Below are 25,641 nucleotides of genomic sequence, written 5' to 3'. Positions count from 1 at the left end.
TGTATTAATAAATCTGACACTGGCATCAGTGTAGGTTCATTAATACAAGATGTTTGATACCAAACATCCCTATCTGCAGTGAAGCCATCATGTAGCTGGGGAATTCGTTTTCACTAGTGTCCAGCATATGATTTAAAAATGGCTTCCCTGATCACTTGCAATATCTAATATTAGAATTGTTCATCACAGGAGCATATTGGCTCATGCAGATATGCACTCACATAAAATATAATGCACCCTGTCTTAGGGCTCAAAGGTCTGCTGTAGAGGTGACTTACATATATTTGATGCAGTGACTTTGGCATGACACACAGGTGTGTCATGTCGTGTTTTCACTCAGTCAGTCAAAATCACTTTATTCAGTTATTTAAAACCATAAAAGCATGTTAAAATATTCATCACATAAAAGCCAAATATTACACAATCATAAAACAAAAATCAATTGTGGTAAAAATACAATCCCAGATCAAACTGTACATGACTAACAAAAACTCTCTAAAAATTCAAGCAATGAAAAGTAAAGTGCATATTGTAAGAGAGAAGACCATTTCACATTAAAAAGGGAGGAATATACGCATGATGATGAAAAATCTCTCTCACAAATTCAAGCAATATAATGTAAAGTGCATATTGAACGAGAGAAGAACGTTTCATATTAAAGAGAAAAATATATACCTTTAATCAGTCAGGTCACATGGGTCCTCTCTTTTTTTTCCCCTTGCTCTGACTGCAGCTACTAAAAAGCTAGCAATGTTAAAAATTTCCCAGGGATTACTCAACATCGGCAAATACATTCGGGCCGGCTTGGCCTGCAAGAAACCTTTGTTCTTTAAAATTGGAAAAATAAAACGCTTGTGAATGTACAGATAGTGGTCCCAAAATAGGACAAAGTGCAAGGTGTCCTGCCTTGAAAAATTATCGCAGGAGCAGGGTCCCAAATCCTCTATCTTTCTCCAGCCCAGGGGTTCGGACGATAAAAAATGCAGATAGTTAAACCTCAATCTTGTTAGAAGAAAACGATGTTGAGGTCTGGTAACTATATCCAGATATGGCTCCATAAAATAAGTCGTTTTTATAATCTGGTGAGCCCGGACAGTAGGTTTCAATAGCCTCTCTTTCTGCCGATGCTAGACGCAGAAATGAGGTCTAAGCCCACACCAGATCTTTTTTGACTAATGTTTCTGGATTGTCAAATACCTCTATGCAACCTAACTACTTTGCTATGCTTTTCACGTGACTGAACCATGGGATGCTGCTAGCGCTATCTAGTGCGGTAGAGTCTGGTATAATCTCTTGGTTCATCACCAGTTCTGAGTTAGACCAGATCGAGATCCATTTACGAAAGGGAGACATTCTGATCAGATCAGATCAGCTACAAAGCCAATATCCACTTCTTGATGGATATTATACGAAGGTATGGATTGGCGAACTGAGAGCAGGCTTCTCAAAAATGTATTTTTCACGATTTGGAGCTCTGTGCAGTTTTTATATCCCCAAATGTCAGAACCATAATTTGCAATGGCAATACTCTTAGCTTTATATATATATTTAACATTGTCTGCATGGGCCTTCGAGCAAAATCAAGCACCGTGCCTGTAGATCATACCATGGCGTTTCTCTTGGCCCTCCTTTGCGGGGCCCATGAGCACCTATCATCAAATAAAACGCCTAAATACGGAAATGTGGTAACCCTCGTTATCTCATTTTCAACGCAATTAAGTGTTTTGGGTTTTCTTGACTTCACTCCCATAATCATGGTATGTGATATAGAAAAATTTACATTCAGGACCAGTGAGCCCATAAAATCAGCAAAGGAGTACAATAGATGCTGGAGCCCCACCGCTGTGCTTGCCAGTAAAGCAGCGTCGTCTGCATAAAGTATGGAATGCTTTTTCCTGCAGGCGTCTCTCTTCTTCTAAAAACATTCCTATCCCCTCACCTTCACACAATTTAAATCTCTGGTTGATCCTATTGTCAACCAACAGAGACCAGAATAACTATACTACGCTGCAAGAAATACAGCCATTGTTGATGTGGAATTTGTCTGCCACTGCCCTGGCATACCTTTAGAGAAACATACTGATATCATTGTTAAATATTAGCAGCTTTACTTGTTATTTATAAATATAGTTTGTAAACATTTGAAGAGTCTCTACAATATGTGCAATATTGTTACATCACTCACATAAGAGGGGAGAAGGTCAAAAAGAGAGTCTCCACTACCCCGACCCCCCTAAGACAATATGCAAACACATAAGGGGGTAGGTAGAACACAAAAACCATACACCCAACAATAGACATGAGAATGGCAAAACTAATATGTTTTGAAAACAGCCCTCACTCACACACAAATGTGTGTGACATGCTTCATCATCGGGTCGGCTTACAAAACGCCCTGGCGTAGCCACGCTCAGGACGGAGCATAGGGAGGGGGGAACAAATAAAGAGACAAACCAATAACACACTTACACGATACAACACAAATATAATGAATCAGTTATAATACAGTGAGTATCACCCTGTGACTGGGTGTAGTGATAGAACAAAGTGCAGCATGGGAAAGTGCTTTAAAAGTGGCTTGTGGATATCCTTAGAACCTTTAATTTGTAGGTTCCACGACCAGGATTAAAATAGTGAAGGATGGGCAGTGTCTGAAGAGAATATTAAGTTCTCACAACACCCCTCCTTAAACTGCTTGTGCCAACATGTTTCGACCGACTTACTGTGCTAATAATAAGCTGGTCACCCCGGTCTTCTTCAGGACATCTATCTCTCCCAGTCCTGTTACCCACCTCACCTCAGTCCGGTAAATAGATGGAGAAAAAATGATCGTAAAACGATCAGATGCGTATGGAGGATAGTCCTGCCATCACGGGATACAAATACTGCAAGAAAGCACAATAAGTCATATGCTTTCATGAATCATGCAAGTAGTTGATAATCAACATTAGAGAATTGTCTTACCTCTCAATGATGTCCCCCTCAATAGCAAAATATTCGGGACTATTATATTAAACAGACCCCTGGAGTGGTTCATGAGTGTACTCACCACCCTTCATACCATAGTCAGGTATCTATAAACAAAGTTCATTAAAATATATACTGCTGCATAAAAAGTACCACATTGTCCTTCAGCGTAACCTGCTGCATTTAGTACTAGAAAAACGGCATGCATACTGTGTGGATGTCTTAAAACCCTGTTGGTGGTAAAGACACTGTCTGTAGGGGTTACCGAACTTGGATGCATGGAGCAATCTTGTGTCGTCCTTTAACAAGAGAACTAACGGTTCCCCATATTTCTTCTCCTTTCCTCAAACACAGGTTGTGTTCTTTGGAATCCTCCATGTCGGGCGCCCTTTCGAGTTTAACATATTGATAAACTCAGTAAGTACGCCTTGAGAGTCGGGCACAGAAGGCTGATATTGTACTAGCTTGTATGCATCCCGTTTTGCTAGTACTAAATGCAGCAGGTTATGCTGAAGGACAATGTGGTACTTTTTATGCAGCAGTACATATTTTAATGAACTTTGTTTATAGATACCCGACTATGGTATGAAGGGTGGCGAGTACACTCGTGAACCACGCCAGGGGTCTGTTTAATATAATAGCCCCGAATATTTTGCTATTGAGGGGGACATCATTGAGAGGCAAGACAATTCTCTAATGTTGCTTATCAACTACTTGCATGAATCATGAAAGCATATGACTTATTGTGCTTTCTTGCAGTATTTGTATTTTCTTCAGACACTGTCCATCCTTCTTTATTTTAATACTGGTTGTGGAACCTACAAATTAAAGGTTCTAAGGGTATCCACACGCCAGTTTTAAAGCACTTTCCCATGCTGCACTTTGTTCTATCACTATACCCAGTCACAGGGTGATACTCACTGTATTATCACTGTTTCATTATATTTGTGTTGTGTCGTGTAAGTGTGTTATTGGTTTGTCTCTTTATTTGTTCCCCCCCTCCCTATGCTCCGTCCTGAGCGTGGCTACGCCAGGGTGTTTTGTAAGCAGACCCGATGATGAAGCATGTCACACACATTTGTGTGTGAGGGAGGGCATTTTTCAAAACATATTGGTTTTGCTATTGTCGTGTCTATTGTTGGGTGTATGGTTTTTGTGTTCTCCCTACCCCTTTATGTGTTTGCAATATTGTTACAGACATGAGTAGAGTGAGCAGAACAGGTAAGTAAAAATGTTTGCTGCTATTTTTAATGCACATCATATTCTTTAACATCAGGCACCTCAATAAATTTAGCATGCACTCTACTTTTTGTTCTGAAGTTTGCAGTTCTTAATTGTCCTCTGTGCTTTATGTTTAGAATGTCATCGCCATCCTTGTGTTTTTATTCTAGAAACAATCTTTTTGAGAGACAAGCAGTTCCTCACTATTCCAGGTATCAGTACTGCCACTTAACAAGATGTGCTTTCTCACTAGTAAAAACTATGACATGGCTAATGTAATGACTCCTAATGTACAGTTAAATAAGCATGATATGCTTGTCATTGATGCTGGCTCACTTCAAATATCCCTCTAAATTTTTATTTGGAAATCCACCATTTTCTAATCACCCAAAATACACTGGAAATAAATGCAGTATTACGTAGAAGTGTCATGGTAATAATTACCTCTCGGTTTTCATACTTTTCATTGAAAGTGAATTCATCACCAAAGCGTGTATCGTTTAGATGATTGGTCTCTCGATCAGGCTGAGTTACTGCAAAGGTTTTGGAAGCTTCCAGAGGTGATGGAGTACTGGGTAAACTAACTGATATTTGGTTCCCACTGTCAGCCAATCCATAGGGGGCAAGGTCCAAACTCAGACGGGAAAGATCACTAAGCCAGGGTTCTTCCAGATCCTCTGTAATGAGAGGGGTATCACTCAAAGAGCTATCTTCTTGATATTGCATTTCATAAGGAGCCTGGTTAATTGTTTCAAGGGATTTGGTGTCCTCTGAGGTCCCTGTTTGATAAGGGGCAGTAGCTGTAGCAAAACTGTCAACTTTATCTACATTTTTATTGTCATTGTTTGGCCTTTGTAGCTCTTCATCACAGAGTCTCCTGTCATTTGCATCTTCTCTGGAATCCCTCTTACTTTCTCTGAGGCCATTCTTGGTGTCACAATTTTCTTTCAAGAAGAGCCTAACCAGAGTCTCCTGCCAGCCTAACTGCTGTGAAATCTGGTTTGCTGCGTCTGGCTGGGACTGCATCAGCTGCAACACCTAGTGTGTGTGAGAGAGAGAGAGAGAGAGAGATATCAAAGAGCCATGCTAAGTCCAAACATTGTTGTTTTTTCAAAATGTGCGTTTGGATAGAACTTATAGAGATGGTCATCTTAAGCAGAAGGAAAATTACAACACTGTTCAATCACACATTTTTTTCTAACAATATCTTCCCGGACACCCCCCAGCCCCTTCATCATATTTCTCTTATTTACTTGTACACATGCCCTCTGAAATTCCTGTGTTTTCAAACACTTTTGTGCTTGCGGCACTGCATATAGTATGTACATTTTTCCAGAATTAAAACAGGACCGGAAGATGAGTTGTGAAGCAGTGGTGCTACATTCGTTTAATGTATTTTAAACTAATTTAATTAACTTTTTTCATTTATGCAACACATTTACAAGTCCCTACAAAAAAGGCTTCCCAATTTCACAAAACAATGAGCTTGCTCAAGTGAATTAAACACCCAAATGACAACTTAGAATTTAAAATGTATGATATTAATTTGGTTCTTGTGAATTGCCGTACTTGTTTCCTAACATTTAAAGTGAGTGCTGTATTTTTAAGTGTATACAAACGTGTACAGCATTGTGTTAAATTAAAACCTATTTCAACAAGTTATGAGTTTATCAGTCTGTCAAACACTTAAAATGCAGCATGAAACCCTGTTTCAATATCCACACATGTTTTTCATTAAATCAGACAACAAATGCTGAGGGTTATTTGGAGCGAAGGGTTACTGAAGTTTTTAAAGACAACTAACCTTCCTGCAGATAGCCAACCGAACAGACAGATCCGCTCTGTGCGCAAGATGCACCACTGCTACTAGGTCCCTATAGTTTACAACAGGATCTGCAGGAGAAAACAAACCACAGAGGAAACTCATCATCTCTCCAACACAAACAGGTCATGTCATCAGATACTGAGAGAGTATGAATGTATATGAAAGTGAACTGTAGAAAACATGCAGTGTTACCTAAAGAAACTACAAATTGAAAACATGTATTAAAAGCACGTTTCTTCGCACACATCTAAGTCTACCTGCATGAAGAACTTGTCGGAGAAGACATTTTACGAGTGTAGTGGTCACAGGGGCTTCATTTAGGAGTAGTCCCAGACCTGAGTATCCGACTTCCCTCAGTCGAATACGCTGTTTGCTCCGTTCATAGACCTTATTACACTTCAGCAGCTGGTCTTCAATCTGCCACAGAAATATCAAACGCAAAGTTATTATGCCACATTTTACACAAGAGCACATAAGCATGGTATGGTATCTGTCGTAATGAGCGTAGACCGCATCAGAGTTCATGCAACGTTGTACTACCCTGCCTCCGATGCTAACAGAGGGTGTCATGCAATTGTAAGGGTTTTATTAATTAGTAGTCTTAATATAGCATGGACAGGACCCACTGGGAGGCAGAGCACTTTAAAGTGTAGCACTTTCATGCATGTATTAAATTGTGTAAGCAAACATACAATATACCACATGGAAATATAGCAAAGTATTTATATAGCATCTAGCTAGATAAGGTGGCTAATGAATAAAGAGAGAATAGTATAACTGGATATCACACTAATAAATGAAAAGTGTCATTATCAAAACATTTAGCAATGGTGATGATTATTTAGGCTTGGAAATGATGTTGAAGAAGTATGGTTTTCAATTCGTTTTCAAATACACCAGGGGGCGGGATTGTTCCAATTACTATCCTGTACAAGAGCTTACAGAGAGTTATTGTTTTAGGCTTTTTGTAGCCTCCAATCGTGGTATTGCACAGCAGAGGTTGTTTCTACTCCTAAGGAGGCGTTGTCAAGCTACAATTTTTGGACAAAGTGGTTAGGTGTTTTGGAAGCAGGATAGACTTGATAAAAGCAGGTTTAAAGAGGTTTTTTGCTTCAATGGGCAGCTAATTCAGTGAGATCCGATCAACAAGATGGGGGAAACTTTCAGGTACCCGGGTTAGCTTCGCAGTTGCAGAGAGGGCTACTTTGAAAGAAGCAAAGTGCAGAATCAGAATCCTTAACTATAGCGAATTTTTGTTGTCAAGTCTTGTCTTAGAACCTGTATTCGAGAAAAAAAGACTAGATTCCAAGGAGGGAACTAAGATGAAATTGTGCTTTTCTTACCACTGTATTGATGTGTGCTTGAATATTGGAGGTTTTAACAACATTCAAGCCCAGGGAATTTGCACCACACAAACAAAAAGTCACAGTTTAGTAGAAAGTGAGAGTTTAAATCAGGATAGTGCAGTTAGTTGGGAATAGCACATGAAAGTCACTTTTCAGCTGATTAAGTTTTAGGTGGTGATGTAACATCCGTGTTGGAGTATTCTCAAAGATATTGGCCATGTTTTCCACGTTCTCTCAGCACGAGAGTCTTAGAAAGAGCTGCGTATTGTCTGCAATTAAATTATATGTGATGTTGGAGGTGCATTGAATGAAGGCTGGCGGCTCCATGTAGATGATAGAAAGGATCAGAGAGACTATAGGATAGGGGAACACCTTAAGAAACGGCACAGGGTTGGTAAGGAAGTTAGAAATTTGTATACACTGCTTCTAATTTTCCAATATAAGTAGAACCATCTCAGTAAGTTGCCATTCAGTCCCATTCCCTCATTCAGAATTTCAAAGAGTTCTTCAGTTAAGTGTTTGAACTGGAATTCAATGCGAATTAATAAGACTGACCAGTGAACCCGCAAATGGCAATGGATTCAGTTGACAGAAACTTATTGTGGAGTATTTTAATAAGTGTTCCTTGGTCTCTTAATCTAGTAAAGTCTGTCATGACACCACAGCCATAGTGGGATATGGTGTAAAATGGGATTGTACTATTGAGTTCCCAATTCAGACGGATGTATGCCCAGGATGCGTGTTAACCCCAATGCTATTCAACCTGAATATCAATGACATTGGGAGACGTCTTAATGCCATACAAATATACATTCCAATAAGTGGTGGTGAAAAAGCTTTTATCCTTCTATTTCCAATGACGCTTTATTGATGGCTCAAACAGAAATTGCCACGCATCGCTTATTATGATGCTTAGAACACTACTGCACAACTAAAAAGTTAACGTCAACATTGAGAAAGGAAAAGTGCTACTTACCAGTATTCATCTGTTCTTAGCATGTAGAGCTGCAGAGTTACACACTGTGCATAGATCACCACCTAGTGTTGGGCCCAGATATTTGCAGTTTGTTTTTGTCCTGAAAAGTTCTTTGTAAGTCACGAGATAGGTGACTCCTCCTTTGGACCACATTGCGCATGGGCATAGGCTCCATCCTCAGATTGTTTTTCACCATTAGGGAAATGATGGAGCTTTGCAAGAAAAGGAAGGATGTCCCTGTAAGTTGTATCTAATTAAGATAATACTGGAACAGACAAGGGTAGCTAGGGAGGCGGGTGGGGGTGTAAATCTCTAAGGCTCTACATGCCAAGAACAGATGCATACTGGTAAGTAGCATTTTCCATTCCAGGCATATGAGCTGCAGTTTACACGCTGTGCATAGATTGTATAGCAGTACCCACTCTTAGCGGCGACCACCCCTATCTGTTGCAGTAGTTTGAAATAATGCTTTGAGAACAGCCTGGCCCACACTAGCTTGTTGTTTGGTTTGCACAGCTACACAATAGTGTTTTCTGAATGTGTGCGGTATAGACCATGTAGCTGCTCTGCAGATGTCATCTAAGGGAATGGTCCCTAAAAATGCGATTGAAGCCCCTATTTTCCTTGTAGAGTGGGCTATAGGAGGAACAGATAACGTACATTTAGCTTTGTGGTAGCAAATCAGTGTGTATTTGACAATCCATCTAGCTATCCCAGATTTTGATATGGGATTACCCTTGTGTGGTGGTGAGAAAGACACAAAAAGTTGTTTGGTCTTACGAAAGGGTTGTGTTCGCTCGATGTAGTATAGCAATGCTCTTTTGACATCTAGGGTATGAAGAGCTCTTTCTGCTACTGTCTGTGGCTGTGTGAGTTCCACAGATTGATTGAGGTGGAAGGGAGAAATGACTTTGGGGAGGAATTTTGGATTAGTACGGAGAACGACCTTATTATGATGCATTTTCAAGAAAGGTTCTTGAATGGTTAGTGCTTGTAGTTCACTAACCCTCCGCAGAGAAGTAATAGCTACTAGGAACGCAACCTTCCATGTTAAAAATTGTAGTTCACATTTATGTAAAGGTTCAAAGGGAGGTCCCATTAGCCGTGTGAGAACAATGTTCAAATTCCACACTGGTGAAGGTGGTACTCTGGGAGGAATTATTCTCTTAAGGCCTTCCATAAAGGCTTTAATAGCAGGCACTCTGAACAGAGATAGATGCTGTCTGTTTTGCAGATATGCTACTATTGCAGCAAGATGCAGTCTAATAGACGTGTAGGCTGAGTTACATCTTTGGAGTAGTAAGTATCCTATAATGTGTTGAATAGACACTTCTAGGGGATTAATATTGTTGTTGTGACAATATATCACAAAGCGTTTCCACTTAGCTGCATAGCATGCTCTAGTGGTTGGACGTCTAGCTTCTTTTATGACATTCATGCAGTCTGGAGGAAGGTTAAGATATCTAAACTCTAGGATTTCGGGAGGCAGATCGCAAGGTTGAGCTGAGCTGGGTCCGGGTGCCTGATCTCTTCACGGTTCTGTGTTAAAAGGCGTGGAGACAGGTATAGTTTTTGGTTTGGTACTACAGACAATTGTAGCAGTGTGGTGTACCACGGCTGCCTAGCCCACGTTGGAGCAACTAGGACGAGGGTCAGAGAATGCTGCTGTAGTTTGCGTACTACTAGTGGCATGAGTGGTAGAGGTGGAAAAGCGTACACAAATCTGTTTGACCAGTTCATCCATATCGCATTGCCTTTGGACAGTGGGTGTGGATATCTGGCGGCGAAGCTAGGGCATTTGGCGTTTTCATGGGTGGCAAAGAGGTCTATCTGAGGTTGTCCCCACATCTGAAAGAATGGTTGAAGAAATTGCGGATGAAGTTCCCACTCGTTGGTTTGTTGTGTCTGATGACTTAACAGATCTGCTATGGTATTTTGTACTCCTGGAACATGCTGGGCTAGGAGGAATCTGTTTTGAGGTACAGCCCACCGCCATATGTTTTGTGCTAGTTGAGAGAGTTGCAGGGAGTGTGTTCCGCCCTGTTTCTGTATGGAACACATGGCTGTCATGTTGTCCGTGCGGACTAACACAGCTTTGTTTGATACTTGCTTTTGGAAAGCTTTCAGTGCTAGGAATATAGCTAGTAACTCCAAGTGATTGATATGGAGTAACTTTTGTTGTGGTGTCCACCTGCCTTGCATGGTGTGTTGCAGTAGGTAGGCTCCCCATCCGGAGAGCGATGACTATTTCAGGAACTGGCTCTAGGAACGGTCGCCTTTGGAAAGGTTTTTGGTGTTCCACCACTGCAGAGAGCAATGAGTCTGACCGTCTACCAACACTAGGTCTGTTAATTGACCTTGAGCCTGGCTCCATTGACGTGATAAGCACTCTGGAAGAGGACGCATTTGAAATCTTGCATGGGGCACTATGAAAATGCAAGAGGCCATCATCCTCCATGATTTGCATGAATACTCGTGCTGGAAGGGAGTGTTGTGGCTGAAACTTTGTGAGAAGAGCTGGCATGCTGGCTATCCTTACTGGAGTTGGATAAGCTAGCGCTGTTGAGGTGTTTATTGTGGCACCGAGGTACTGTTGTATTTTGGATGGTTGCAGATGAGACTTGGTGTGGTTTATTGTGAACCCCAAGTTGTGGAGCAGTTGGATCGTGGCATAGGTTTGTTCTACACACTGGTTGTATGAGCTGGCTTTTATGAGCCAGTCGTCGAGGTACGGGAAGACGTGGATGTGCTGTCTTCGTAAATGTGCTGCCACTACTGCTAGGCACTTGGTGAATACCCTTGGTGCTGTTGTGACTCCAAATGGGAGTACTTTGAATTGATAGTGCTGCCCGTCTATTACAAATCTGAGATACTTTCTGTGAGCTTTGTGAATGGGAATGTGGAAGTATGCGTCCTTGAGATCTAGAGTAGCAAGGAAGTCGTTTTGTAACAGGAGAAGGACTTGTTGGAGTGTGACCATGTGAAAATGGTCTGACTGTATGTATATGTTTAGCGGTCTGAGATCTAGAATAGGCCTTAGAGAGCCGTCCTTCTTTGGGATAAGAAAGTATAGAGAGTTAACTCCCTTGTTTTGTTGGTGCAGAGGATCTGGTTCTATTGCACTTTTTTCTAGTAAGGATATTCCTTCTTGCTTTAGCAGTGATAGATGTTCTTGTGACATTGGACGTGGTTTGGGTGGTATGTTTGGGGGCAGGGGGTAGATGTTAGTTCTAGACAGTAACCTGATTGAATAATTTGTCGCACCCACCTGTCTGATGTGATGTTGGTCCAGGTGGGAAGTAATTGTTGTAGTCTTACCCCCACAGGAGTGGAATGGTGGGGGGGAAGTGGAGGAAAGTCATTGGGTAGGGGTGGAGGCAGAGCGGGAGTTGTTGGTTTTGCCTCTGCCCTTGTTGTTGTTACCCTATAACCCCCTCTTTGGTAGCCCTTAGTGAATGTGGATTGGCTAGGGTTGCCTCTATATGATGAGCGACGTAATAAACGTCTGGGAGCTTGCAATTGCAAGGCTCCCATAGATTTAGCTGTGTCGGTGTCTTTTTTCATTTTCGCTAAACATCGACATTAGGGCCAAATAGGTTTTTCTCATCAAATGGCTGATTGAGGATGGAATTTTGCACTTTAGGTTTGAAACCTGAAATGCGTAGCCAGGCATGCCTACGCAGAAGTACACTAGTATTAATTGCCCTGCAGCATCTAGGGCGCAACGAATGGAAGTATTGGTGATATTTTTACCTTCCTGTATGAGTTCATTGGCCCTGTTTTTATATTTATCTAGATGCTGCATTATGGATTCTAATTCGTCATAATGTGCCCTTTCATACCTTGCCAACAGCGCTTGAGTATTGGCAATGCGCCATATGTTAGCTGCTTGTGACGCTGTGCGCTTACCGGAGGCGTCAAGGAGTTTAGATTCCTTATCTGGTGGTGAGGCGTCACCTGATGTTTGTGAATTAGCACATATACGTGCATTAGATACTACTAAAGAATCTACTGATGCTGGACCTCTAATGTAAACTGGATCTGTAGGGGCAGCTTTGTATTTCTTCTCAATGCGAGGGTTGAGGACACGAGACCTGACAGGATCTTTAAATACCTCTGTTGCATGCTTAATAACCCCTTTAAGCATTCGCAAAATGGCAGTGGACCTTTGTGTAGTGTCAAAAGTGTCCAATAAGAAGTCTTCTTCTACAGTATCTGTGTGCAAGTCAACCCCATTGTACTGTGCAGCGCTATGGTCTAATAGGTTAAAACCTATAGTGTCCTCTGGTGGGGAAGGCTTGGAAGGATATACATCGTCTTGAGGGACGTAAGGCACATCAGGGGTGTTATAATCATCCCATGGATTAGGTGACTGAGGGGGACTATTGGTCCCTACTGGGTTATGTGCACCCCCACCTGTTTCATCAGAGTCTGTATCTACATCATCATCTGGATTAGTGGATGGTGTAGGCGAATGATGAGTTGGAGGAGGCGTAGGAGGAGGAATAGTATGGGGAGGTGGTGGAAAAGGGATCCTTAATGGAGAGGTTGCAATGTCTTTTTTCTTCTTTGGAGGAGGAGGAGTTGCAGGCGCCTCTAGTGGTCTCTTCTTGGAGCTAAGAGCTAGTTGGCCAGTCTTAGGATCCTTTACAAGAGTCTTTTTAGTAGGATCTGGTGTAAAAAGCTCTTCTGTGTAGGGCAGATCCTTCGGAGTCGAAGTAGCTGGTCTAGGGTCCTTTGGCTTAGAACTATGACCTTTCGAAGTGTCTTTAACCGGAACGTGTTTTTTCGGATCCGAAGCATGTGAGTCGGGACTTTTAGGCAGTTTTTTACTCGGCTCCGAGTGCGGTTTTGGCATCGATGGGCCGGTGCCAGTCTTCGGCGCCGAGTGCTTGGGTGTCGGAGCAGCGGTCAGCGTGGCTGAGGAAGATGGCTTTTTCGTCAGTGTCGACACCGGGAATAGGCTGACTTGAGCCAGAGCCGCCAGAAGGCTTTGTAGGCTTTTTGCCAGGCCCGAAGGCAGGGTGTGGGAAGCAGTCTCTCGGTGTGCACCCGGGCCCGGAGGTGAGGGTGTGACCGAAGCCTTTTTTGAGGGTGTCGAGGAAGGCTTGGGGTCTACGTTCTTACTTACGACCCGTTGAGCTGCAGTGATGTCCTCGACGTCTGAGTCTTCGGCATCAGAGGAGCTGGCCCTTTCTTCAGCCCGCTGGTGTTCTGGCACGTTGACGCCCTCTTCAAAGATGTCGTCGGGGATCGAAGCGGACGAGCGAGCCATAGTTCTTCGAGCTCGTTGGTCCCGAATCGTCTTCTTGGAGCGGAAGGAGGCACAAACGGAACAGTCTTTGGCCTCGTGCTCCGGTGAGAGGCAATGGTTGGACACCAAATGTAGATCTGTGTGGGGAAACTTCGACCCACATTGAGGACACTTCTTGAACGGCATATTTTCCATGAGCCAGAGAGTAAGGCCCAGGTAGGCCCCAAGGCCTTCATCGACGACCGGAATCGAAGACTTCGAAGTGGTGAAGAATCGCTTCGATGGGGAGCGCGATCGAAACAATACCGTCGAACTGGGTGAGGATTGCGCGCCGAAGGAAATTCGGTTCCAAACCAGAGCGCAGGAAACACATCCGAGCCTGATGGCGAAAAAAACAATCTGAGCTGATGCGCAATATGGTCCAAAAGAGGAGTCACCTATTTTGTGACTTCCAAAGAACTTTTCAGGGCAAAAACAAACTGCAAACATCCGGGCACAACACTAGGTGGCGATCTATGCACAGTGTGTAAACTGCAGCTCATATGCCTCGAACATTAAGTTCCGTACCCAAAAATATAGACAAAAGCGTATATTTTCCTTCAGGGAAAAAATCTGGATTGTTTACACAACTTTAACTACTTAGGTACCTGCTTTGATAATAAGCTATCCTAGAGCAAGCAGCTGCCAAACTTACAAAAAAATGAGAATTGTAGCTTGTGGCAGATGCTGCATTTGGGTCCAGGGACCCTGATGGATGCACTTATCCCCAGCATTGCGGTAATCATGCTTCTCAAGCATGTTCTCAATTGAGCCGGGGTATAGACTAACACAGCAGGTAAAACCTGCCTAAATATTCTCGCTGAACTTTTAAGCTACACATGCAATCATCTGGCTTGTTTATGTAAAAAATGCACTAAAAGTAATCCGCCTGCATGACTTTTGGGCAAATCCTGGAACGATGACCATATCTAGTACCATATAAATTTAAAACAATTATCGGGATATCACTTGTAAGAAACAGCTCGCCTTCGTCCCCAAATGGAAACTATCATGTAAGTATCGGGAAGCAGTCATGGAAATATAGTAGCAAAACACACAAGTACATTTGAAACTTAACTAGAGCACCTGATTCCTGCCCTGAACAAAAGCCTATACTTTAAATTAAGATTAAGGATTGTCCCGGTTTTGACCTCAGCTAAAAAATGGTCCTTCTTCGAGACTAGTTCAGGCGCGTGTGAATGTTCGGAGAGCAAGAATTATTAGCGCACTTTATACTGCTGTGCTCGATTACACAGGGACAATGCCGGAGGATTGCGTTTCTGGACATTTCTTTCCCTTCTGCTTCCTACATCTTATTTGCATGGAAACTAACGAGAGGAACTGCTGTGATCCAACCGGATAACAGCAAAGGTCCTTGTGTTGAACTTGTTTAATTTAATATGTAATAGAAATGCATATTATATTAATATATGTGTTAATATATATTATTGTTTAAAAACATTTTTGTTATATTGTATGGCTAATAGCTGAAACAATAAAAGGAATAAAAGGTTATTCGCCGACTGTAAGATATTCAGACCTGCTGGGTCTTCACCTTGTTTTTTAATTAGAGACGGGACCTGACCTATCTTTAAGCAATTAGGAACCTTTCCTTGTGATAGAGAGGTGCTGACCAGGCTGGACCAATAGGGAGAGCCAAAAGTGCTAATTTGTTTTACGAGAGACGTATGGATAAAATCAGAGAAGTAAGGGAGGTGTTTGGTTTTGGCAATTGCTTTAACCAATTCTAAAATAAGGATTTCTTTGAAAGTGGTGCAGTTGATTTTAGCAACTGATATAGCTTTGTTATAGCCATGTGATTTCACAGGGTGCGTGAGGGATAGTTTAATCTGTTTCAACTTCAAAGAAGTTAGGGAACTGTTAAATTGTGTTACTAACTATTTCTTCTTTTGACAACTATGGTTAAAATATTGTATTTCCCTTCCATCTTTCCCTTTTTCAATCACTCTCTGGAATGTGTTACCTTTGTACTGCTTTGTTACTTCGCAAACAAAATTAGCAGCGGGAGGATGTCAACATAAGCAGATCCTTGTATCTACTCCTGTTACAAGATATGAATGAATCATTTTACCAGCTCTCCTGCCTACCACAAATCTTTCAAATATTGTCTGTGTAAATAGAAATTCCCATGCATACATCTGATGGAACATACCTGAAGACACAAAATCATTTGAGGAGGCATTGTTGGAGTTTTGGCTCCCTCTTCAATTGGTTGGAATTTACTTTCCCTCTTACCTGCATTAATTTTCATTATGCTACTCCTATTTCAACAGGTGGTCATTTTGTTGCTACAGTTACCAACTCTGAGTGTGAATGCCACCCAGCCTGCTGCTAATTGAGTCACACAACTATATGTATCAATGAAGCCCATTCTTTGCTGTGCATAACGATTCTTTTCTGCGAAGCGTATGAAATAAAGAGGCGTGCATCTACTAATATTTGTACATCTCCATGTTACAATACACTGTGACCCATTTTAAACATTGATCTGCATTCTATAATTGAAGAAAATGCACACATGCGGAAGTCTATATTTAACCTAAGACTGTTAAACCTCTGATAAACACAGTGGGTAACATTTATAGAGCGAAAAATCTTACTAATTGTTGACACGTGCCAATTCTCAAATGTTTATTCTGGCATATTACTTGGCACGCTACATGTTTATGCATGAGTTAGGATTCTCATGATTTCTTTACATTCTTCGAAGCCATGCAATTGGAAGTACTACAAAAATATCTTCAATCTACAGGAGATTCTCCCATGTCAGGAAGAGATGTACAGAAGGAATTTCAACATACTAGCTACATAATAGCTACTGTGGCAGGTTAAGTGCTTGTAAAATGGAAGCAAAATATATTAATGCACTGTTTAGGATCTGAAGGCCAACATATTTTTAAACCTTTATCGTGAATGGCATTGGCAGAAGAACAGGATTTAAGTGATGTTGATTGGGCAATGAATAGGCTAGAGAAGAGATTCAAACTTTGTATATGTATCACATTTTTCCTAGAAAATCAAAACCACAAAAACATATTCAATGTATGTCAAGCTGCTATGAAGGGGTTGGTCTGCACTGGTTACAATAGATGAAAAGATCAGAGATCAGTTGGTATTATAAATACTAATTCAAAGACAATTCAAGAAATATTGTGGGTAATGGAAGACCCCACTTTAAATTAACTTATAACTACTTTCATAGCCATTGAACAATCCATATCGTGTTAGAAAAGAAAAGGGATGATAAGATTGTATGCCACAAGTGTTCCAGTGTATTTCATGTTGACTATATTATGGTTTGTCCAGCCATATGAAAGGCTGGTAAAACTGTGGTAGAAAGGGGTGTTTTGCCGGAATTGCAAGATGGAAAAGAGGTCTGAAAGGGAGAGTAACTTTAGTCAGTCAGAATACTGATATTACTATGATGTTTACCTAGATAAAGGACATGATGTTAGTGAAAAGAGATGTCATTACTATCATAGATGATGACGACCATGGGCTGCCGTTTGTTGTAATTCATACCTTGGATATGGAGTGGGAACCTATGGCTGATTTAGGATCCCCTTACATAATACCTTATATCATAATAGCATACTATCTGTTAAGGTGTAAGGTGATACTGTAAAAGAGCTACATGAACTGGATGTCGGAGTATTTTTATTTATTTATTTGTACAATTATTCAAATATTGAAATAATGATTTTCTAAGTAAGCCAATAAAGCTAATGTTTTCAAACCTAAAACAATAAAAACAACTAAATCAGATGTCTCTGAACTGGAGCTAGGGAGTCCTTCATGTAGGAACTCTTGTGCTTTGTGGACATAGGGAATCTTACTTCTTGCCTTAGGATGTATTTCAGCATACCATGCTAGACTGCTCTAAGGGTGTGTGCAACAAGACAGGAATAAGGAATAAGGCCATTAAGATAAGGGATTGTGCAAAATGAATTCTAGGCAAACCTGAGCTTGAGACGTGCTCTGGCGGAGGCTAAAGAGAATTAGATGAGTGTGGCGCTGTGCAATAACGAGACATTTACTGAATATCCCTTGAGAAATCATAAGGTTAATGCAGGCTTAGTTTTGATCACTCTTAAGAACAAAACTAAAGATGGTCCTGATGTTTTCTGTTAGTTACCAAAATAAACTATTCAGGGCTAGAGTTGAGGCTTTCATTGCTCCTTGAAGCAATTTGTGCCTGCCACAATCTTCCAAGCATACACACATACTTGTAACATTTCATACGAGGTATCCTAGTGCTGTCCAACTGCCATTATCCTTCTTTTGGATCTTCAGACCGAAAATGACTACCTTTATTTTCTAATTACTTCTAATTAAATTATTGGCCTTGTAACACTCCGTTAAGGTGCAGAGTGCTCTCTGTAAGCTTTATTGAACGTTTAGCTAAAATTACGGTGTCATCTGCATTTTGCAATATATTTAATGATTGATGAGATAAATTTGGATGAAAGTAATTTGCACGTATGAGAAAAAGCCCTAAATTCAAAATGTTAAAAAGAATAGGAGACAAGATGCTGCCTTACGTTAGGCCTTTATTGGTGAGGATTTTTTCATTCGCGACTATGTCCAGGGTCTGGTTTGATGTTTGCCCTGGTACACAAATGATTAATTGATTAATGCACCCAGTAATTTCGAAGAAATACCCCAGTGCACCAGTTTTGGCAATAGTTTGTTAAATGCAAGGCAGTTTGGAAATCAATATGTACTGTGAACAAGAGGTTATCGTCCTACTGGTTGACTTCTGTGTGAGCAGCACCTGGTTCATTATATTGTCCTTCAGACAGCAGGTCTCTCGAAGCCTGTCTGATAAAAAGCAAGTAATCTTTTATCTTGGCTCAAACTCACAACTTTCTTAGGAAGGTTTTTGCATAGTATTTCCCCTCTATATCCAAAAATGTAATCAAAAGATAGTTTGAATGCTGTCCTTTTTTAAAAAAAATGGGCACCAGAAGCGAGCTCAGCCAGCCTCCAATGACCCCGTATGTAGTAAAGCAATTTGTGTATAATAGGCTTAAGACCTTTGCTATAATGACATGTTGGGTTTAAATACAGTGGTTGGGTTATATATTTCAAGGCTACCATTGCCTCTGACTTTTATATTAGCAGATCAGTGTGGCTTAAGTTGAGGTTTTCAGATGAGACTATGGAGTAGTTTTTGAAACATAAGGATAATGTTATTTACTTTGTAAGCATCTGCTCATGGCATGTAGTGCTGTTAAAAACACATGCTCTGCATACTTCCGACATCTAGTGTTGGGCTCAGACCTGTAGAACTTGTTTCTCCGAAGAAGTCTTTCTTGTCACAAGGTATAGTGAGTCCTCCAATGACTGGTATTGCGCATGAGCATCAGCTCCATTGTCAGATTGTTTTACCTCACTGTGGGAGACGATGGAGATAGAGCATGGAAAGTGCAGGAAGATAACCAAGCAAGTAGATATACGAAATAAAGAAAGTAAACTTAAAGGCATGTGCAAAAACAGAAGGCTCCCGGGGGGGGGGGTGTTCTAGCGTATCTACACAGCAGTGTTTGACGAACGGGTGTGGGCTAGACCAGAGAGGTCCCCATGAGATGGTACGGGAGGATGAGGGCAGGAGGAGGCACAGAAGGTCAAGAAGGCTGTACACTGGTGCCCAATCTTGATGCTTCTTCGGCTTAGGAGTTGGAGGAGGCTCCAATACAAACTGCTCCTCAAAGATAAGTTTCTTCCTGCGAGGAAGAATCTCCAGCAGCGTTGGTGATAGTTTTGCTATACTTTTCCCCGTATGGGGGTGAACAAAGAGTCTCTTTTGCCAAGAATCAGACTCCTCTCGGAGATGTTGTAGAAACGGCAGTTCCTGATCTTCAGAGTCTGCCGTGGATGGTCGATTAGGTGCCTATGGCTGTTCTGGCTTTAAGGGAGATTTTGACACTGAATGTTGTTTCGGGTCCAAAGAGCCAATCAGTGCCAGCACCGAGGGACCTCTCTGTGCAGAGAAGGGCAGAGTCTTGGATGGCTGCCGAAAGAGGGGCTGAGAATGGATTTGATGTCAGTTCCAAAGCTTTAGGGTACTGCCGCTCATTTCTGGGATGCAGTTGTAGACCAGAAGGCTGTTTCCACAATTGTGGGCTCGACCACTGACGGGGCGGTGGGTGACCTGATGATGTTTTCTCTGTCCAAACAACAGTGTGGATCCCTGTCATGGGACCCTAGGACCTAGCTCAGTTCAGGTGTATGGCTGTTTTTAAACCCTACGCCTTAAAGAAAGAAAGATATCTTTCTAGTGTCCCCTCACTCACCGGGGTTTCCCCACGGTGACATGCTTCATCATTGGGGCCATCCCAGTTCTCTACGAAAAGGGGCGTGCTGCGACTCACGAACTACTCAGGAGCACTTTAGTGTGAATGACTATGTGTGGTGCCAAAAGAATAAGTGGAGTGGGTGTGTGTGTGTTAAAAATACCATACTTAGTGGGCCTAACTGTTTTATTGAGCTCCTATGCAGGTATATTAAAAGTGGGGTTAATGTCACTGTAGGGCAACCTATAATGTGGTTGGCTCAGTGATCAATATGGTCGACATGTTTCATGCTACCCCTAGCATTTCTACGGGACCATGCAGGGACCAGCCCTGCATATGCCACTCCTAAATCCCAATCGTGGGGACTGTGAATCTTATAACAGTATTAAAGTGAATTCGAAATCCGAATACGCTGCGGGTTTCCTGGTGCATTAAGCAAGCTGAGGATTCTGATTATTTTAGGTGGCCTTTTTGAACCAGAAAGCTAGGCAGTCGGAGAAGGAGGTCTTGTGTTCCTTCGACAAGCAGAGGTTGCAGACCGAGTGTTGATCTGTACACGAGTGCTGTGGACAGAATCAAAAGGGTGTTTTACCAATCACGGTTGGCTCATTCTCAAGGCTGAAGCCCGATAGAACAAGACTGAGAGGGGCGAAACCCCAAAAATGGTGTCAACGAAGACCGAGACGGAAAATCAGACAGAAGCACCACAAAGGAAGCGATATAAAACACACAAAAAACTGAGTGTCTCTATCTCCTGGGAGAGGAAGACTCGAGAGGCCTTGAAAACCAATGCCACGTGGGGTTGACTCAAAGCCGTAGTGATGCACATCTGACGGCAAAGGAAAACAAACTGAAGCCAATGCCTATGCGCATTACCAGTCATAAGAGGAGTCACTATACCTTGTGAGTCAAAAGACTTCTTCAAACAAAACAAGTTGTACACGTCTGAGCCCAAAAATAGATGGTAAGAGTATGCATAGCATATGTATCTACAGCTACACATGCTACAAACACTTTTTATATGTTCTGACCAGTCTTGTGGAGGAAAGTTGTTTGTGTCCATTCTATTGCCGTTTGCTGTTATTCTGTTTACATGTAACGAAAATGTATGCTGGCCCATTGATTGGCAAGCTTAGAAGAGTTGTTGACATCTTTTCTTCTTCTATCCTGTGTTTCTTAGCCTCCAGCATTTTTCTGTATTCCTGTCTTAGAGCCTCAACCTCTCCTTATATCTGGGACATTGTTTCATGTTCTTGCTTTCCTTAAAAGGCAATGGAGGGATTTTTTCATGGTCCACAGTTCCTTCGTCAGACATATTGCAGTTGTTGAATTAACAGAGCTTGATGAGGAAGGAGGAACTGCAAGGGATACCAGTGATATATTTGTGACCTCTGTCCAAGAAGATTCTAGTTTACAGTCCGAACTTCATAAGACTGAGAAAGGACTCTCTGAGCACTCAGGAAATCAACAGTTGAGATCACAAATAAAGCAAGTTCACCCTTCTCTAGCTTACAAGTAACACAACTTCAGTAATGCTCTATTTGATAGATACTCTAACTGGATATTCCTCACCTTTAGAATATCCACAGGGGCCATACAGTATCTGGAAGCTTTCACAATAGTTCTCTTGCAACGCCTCTAGGTTGCATCACGCAGCTCCAAACTGCCTTTATTCTACCCAGAAGTAACGAGTCGCATTAGAGCACTACCCAGAATGCTGACATCAGTTTCTTGCTGGACTCTTTCCATACCCTTGGAAGCAGAGCACGAAACAATTGGAGGTACCAGTGTGCAGATCTCCAATTTGGGACCTTTATAGTTGGTAAAAAAAGAGACGAATCCACAGAACAGAGAGGTGCAGATAGAGTATCCACCAGAAAGGGCATTACCAAAAGTAAGTCACTTTTTCTTCTAAAGTACAGATCTAACTGCAGATTCTTCACCTTTAGAGCAGAAGCCAAAGCAGTACCTCCCACGGTGGATGGTCTGTGAAGTGGGCTCAGACCAAAAGCTCAGCAGGACCTATAGGGTAAAATGCCATATCCCATTGGACTCAGCCATCAATGCAGTAGTAATTCATGAACATGGCAGTGATGCACATATTGTGGCCTGGCAGGGGTCCAGAACAGGCACACAGTGGTGGCAGCAGTGCTCCTGGTGGAATCGGCCCTCAGTCCTTCGGAAGACTACTTTCTGGCCAATGTGTAGCATATCTTATTTAAAAGAACTCTCCATCTAGACAAAATCCTTTTTTCCACCCCCTTACAGTTCTTAGCCTCAGAAAACCCTACAAAAAGCTATTGCCAATCAGATGCTTTCTGGTGCAATTGATGTAAAAGTTCAGTGCTCTTTTGGCATCCAGGCGGTGGAGTCTCTCTTCTTCTTTCGAGGGGGGTGGTGGAGCAAAAACCGTTGGGAGGGTGATGGATTGCTCACTGTGAAAAGGCATCACAACTTTAAGCAAGAACACTGTCCTGGTCCTCAACACCACCCTGACTAGGCTAAGGTAATGTAAGCTGCAGAGTGCTCTCTGTAAGCTTTATTGCACGTTTAGCTAAAATTACAGTGTCTGCAGGAAGGGCTCATGAAAGTAAGTGAAGTACAAGGGAACCATCCAGTCACCCGGATCCAAACAAGGCAGAAATTGGGCTAGAGACAGCAGTCCTAAACTAGAACAAAGTCCTCTGTCCTCCTTTGGCATGAAGAAACAGCAGGAGCAAGATCATGTTTGCACTTCCAATGCAAGCATGCTCTTGATGGTCCCTTTGGGCAGTAATGTCCTGTACCTCTCACAGCAAGGTGGATAAGTGCTCCTTTGAAAACAGTTCTGATGTGGGAGGAAACCATACGGGATGACCTAGAACTCTCATCTCTTGGATGTGATGGACTGTCACCCTTTTCGAAAATATCTGATTCTGCCTCCCACAGGGTCGTTGTTTGCCACTAAGGGCAATTGAAAGCGGTTTAGAGCATTATGCTGCAGGGTCAGGCATCGGAAAGGCCATAGTCCCTGGCGACCTGCGCCATGGCTGCATGATAACAAGAAAGGACTGAGGTGGTTGTTGCAGTGGTGGCGACACCTGGTGTTGTATACATGCCAGCCCTCTGGAATAGCCTTGGAAAGATCCACACTGATGGGGAAACAGAAGAGCATGGGTGGAGAGTCACAAGGCAGTGGCTTTAATTACCTTAGTTCAGAATCAGCCTTTTTGCCAAAAAGGCAGGATCCATCAAAAGCCATAACCATAACGAATGCCTGCACATCTCCAGAAAAGCCAGTGGATCGTACTCACACATGGGAGTGGAGCACCACTCTAAGTGCCCACAACTCGGCCCCAAGCAACCAGTAATGTCAATGCCATCAGTAATCAAATATTTGGCAGCATTCTGGCTGTCATGAATAGTGTGGGTCAAAGAGCCCCGAAATTTCTCGGAACCGCCAACAAGATCTTGCTGGCCATATCCCAGAGAGCATGCGCATAATGCCCTAACAGGCAGACCGCAGTGACCAATCCCAATGTCGAATTTGCTAAAATGAACATTTACTTCATTAATGGCTCAATCCTCTCCAAATCCCAGTCTGGAAGAGTTGTGGGGAATGCACTGGGATTTACTTTGCTGGTGGAAACCTGGACCACAAAACTCTCAGGAGAATGATGATGTGCAAAAAAATCTTGCCCGCCAAGTGCCGGTCTGTGACATCTGGTCCCTCTCCTGTTCACTGGGGGTCAAGAACAGGGCTTAGGGCAAGCACCCATAAGGGTGTTATTCAGGGCTTCATTAAACGCCCTGATGAGGCTGCAGTAGGTCAAGGACTTCATCTACACAACTAATCACTTTGGCAAATGAAGCACTACCCTCTGTTGGAGATCTAAGGGGCGAAATCAACCCTGTATCAGGGAAATATAAAAATCAACGGCCTTGTGCAAGTCCATGTATATAGTGCCACAATCATAATGTTTGGGGGAGGAGGGGAGGGTGTATAAAGTCCCCATCAGGTGGTGGCAAATACTCAGTCAGAATGGGAGAGAAGAAGTTGAGAAAGCCTCTCAGGAGGAGCCATTGCAGAGGAAATGTTTAGTATGAATCATGCCAGGAACTGGTATGCAGAGTACGGCCTTGGTCGAGACAGATTAGGTCTGACTCATATAACAGAGTTATAATGGGCTCGACCTCTGGCACAAGCGATGTCAGGACCGGCGTAGGTCTTGGAGGTGGAGGTGGAATGCAAGTCAACACCAGAGTTGATGTGGAATCAGCGGTGTTTTCTAGGGGCTCAGCTGGTGCAGAGGACAGATCCGCCAGCAGTAACCTGACTGAAGGCCCCTGCAAATCATTGGGGTCCAAATGTGAGCCGGAAGAGTGCCAAAAATAAGAAAGATGGCAGCCTTATAGGCTTCGACCTGCTGAAGGATTGCCAATGGCACAGGGATCTTGGAGTCCATCAGGATCAATTTCGGAATTGACTCCAAAATCAGAAATCAGGAGCAAAAACGAGTGGCACCTTCACATTCTCCCAACTTCTCTCTAGGCAGAGGCAGAGAGTGGTGTGATAGGGTTGAGTCCCACTTTGACTTCTGATGCTTCTTCTTTGACTTGGACCTCAACTTACATGGCAACTTCAACCGCAAGGAAGACCTGTCGCCGGAAACAGCCTCAAGAGCAGGAACAGGACAGAGCCCTTGATTTGGTGCAGGACTTACATAAGATCTGTGACTTCTTTTTCATGTTTGACAACATACAGCTTCACTTCATGGTGTTGGCTCACCTTCAGGTGCGTGAGGGCACATTCTTCACATGTCTTGGAGTAGTGCCCCAAACACCAGAGGCAGACTTCGAGCGGATGTGTATCCTACATCTGTTTCCAATAGTCACATCAGTTTGAACAGTGTAGTTTTAGGTGGGGACAATGCCCTTGCACACTGGAAAAGCAGAATTGAAAGGATTTGTCAACCAACAAGCGAAGTGAAGTGAAGTGAAAGCAATTTGTATAGCGCGCTACCACTCCAAGGAGCATCTTGGCGCTTCGACTCAAAGGCAAAGATGGTCAGTTTACTGTTGTCAGCAGATAACAAGGGGTTATACCTAGGTTTTGCATACAGAGTCCGCCAGACTATAAATCCATGTTTTAAGGGATTTCCTGAACTTCTGTTCGGACGTAATTGTACGAAGTTGGTGGGGCAATTAATTCCATGCCTTTGCACCAATAACTGCCAAAGATTTTCCTCCTTTTGTGACCAGTCTGAATTTTGGGACAATCATTAGGTTGGCAGTGGCCGATCTGAGTTCTCGGGTAGGATGATATCGATTGAAGTGTTTATATAGGTACAGTGGACCATATTTGTGAAATGCCCTAAAGGCAATCGTCAGGACCTTGAACAGGATGCGCTTCTGTATAGGAAGCCAATGAAGCGCATCTAACGCGGCAGAGGCCGATGATTTCCTTGGCCATTAGAGAACCAGTCTTGCTGCTGCGTGCTGGACCATCTGCAGTCTATGCAGGGCAGATCTATTTACCCCTGCATAGAGACTGTTGCAATAATCCAGTCTGGATGTGATCAAGGCCACTGCGACCATGTGTCTGGCTGATAAGGGCAGGAGATCAAAACATTTCCTGAGGCCCTTTATGATGTTAAAACATGAGCCCGCCACTTCCCTTGCCTGCTGTTTGAAAGATAGGGTCTCATCAAATTTAA

At 42.6% G+C, this 25,641-nt stretch overlaps 1 protein-coding gene across 2 annotated transcripts in view; it reads right to left on the bottom strand.

Moving 5' to 3' along the window:
• Window positions 1–25,641, bottom strand: part of NBEAL1 (neurobeachin like 1) — a 1,045,477-nt gene that overhangs the window by 399,266 nt on the left and 620,570 nt on the right. For both annotated transcript variants that reach the window (XM_078680248.1, XM_078680249.1), the window contains 3 exons: window positions 6,271–6,430; window positions 5,993–6,081; window positions 4,633–5,226 (listed from right to left, as the gene is read on the bottom strand). In XM_078680248.1, coding sequence (XP_078536374.1) covers window positions 4,633–5,226; window positions 5,993–6,081; window positions 6,271–6,430 — 843 coding nt within the window. The remainder of the gene's footprint in view (window positions 1–4,632; window positions 5,227–5,992; window positions 6,082–6,270; window positions 6,431–25,641) is intronic.

This window comes from Lissotriton helveticus, chromosome 3_1 (assembly GCF_964261635.1).
Source record: "Lissotriton helveticus chromosome 3_1, aLisHel1.1, whole genome shotgun sequence".
NCBI classification, from domain to species: domain Eukaryota; kingdom Metazoa; phylum Chordata; class Amphibia; order Caudata; family Salamandridae; genus Lissotriton; species Lissotriton helveticus.
The sequence above is the reverse complement of the archived record's forward strand: the minus strand, read 5'-3'. Positions and strand labels throughout refer to the sequence as shown.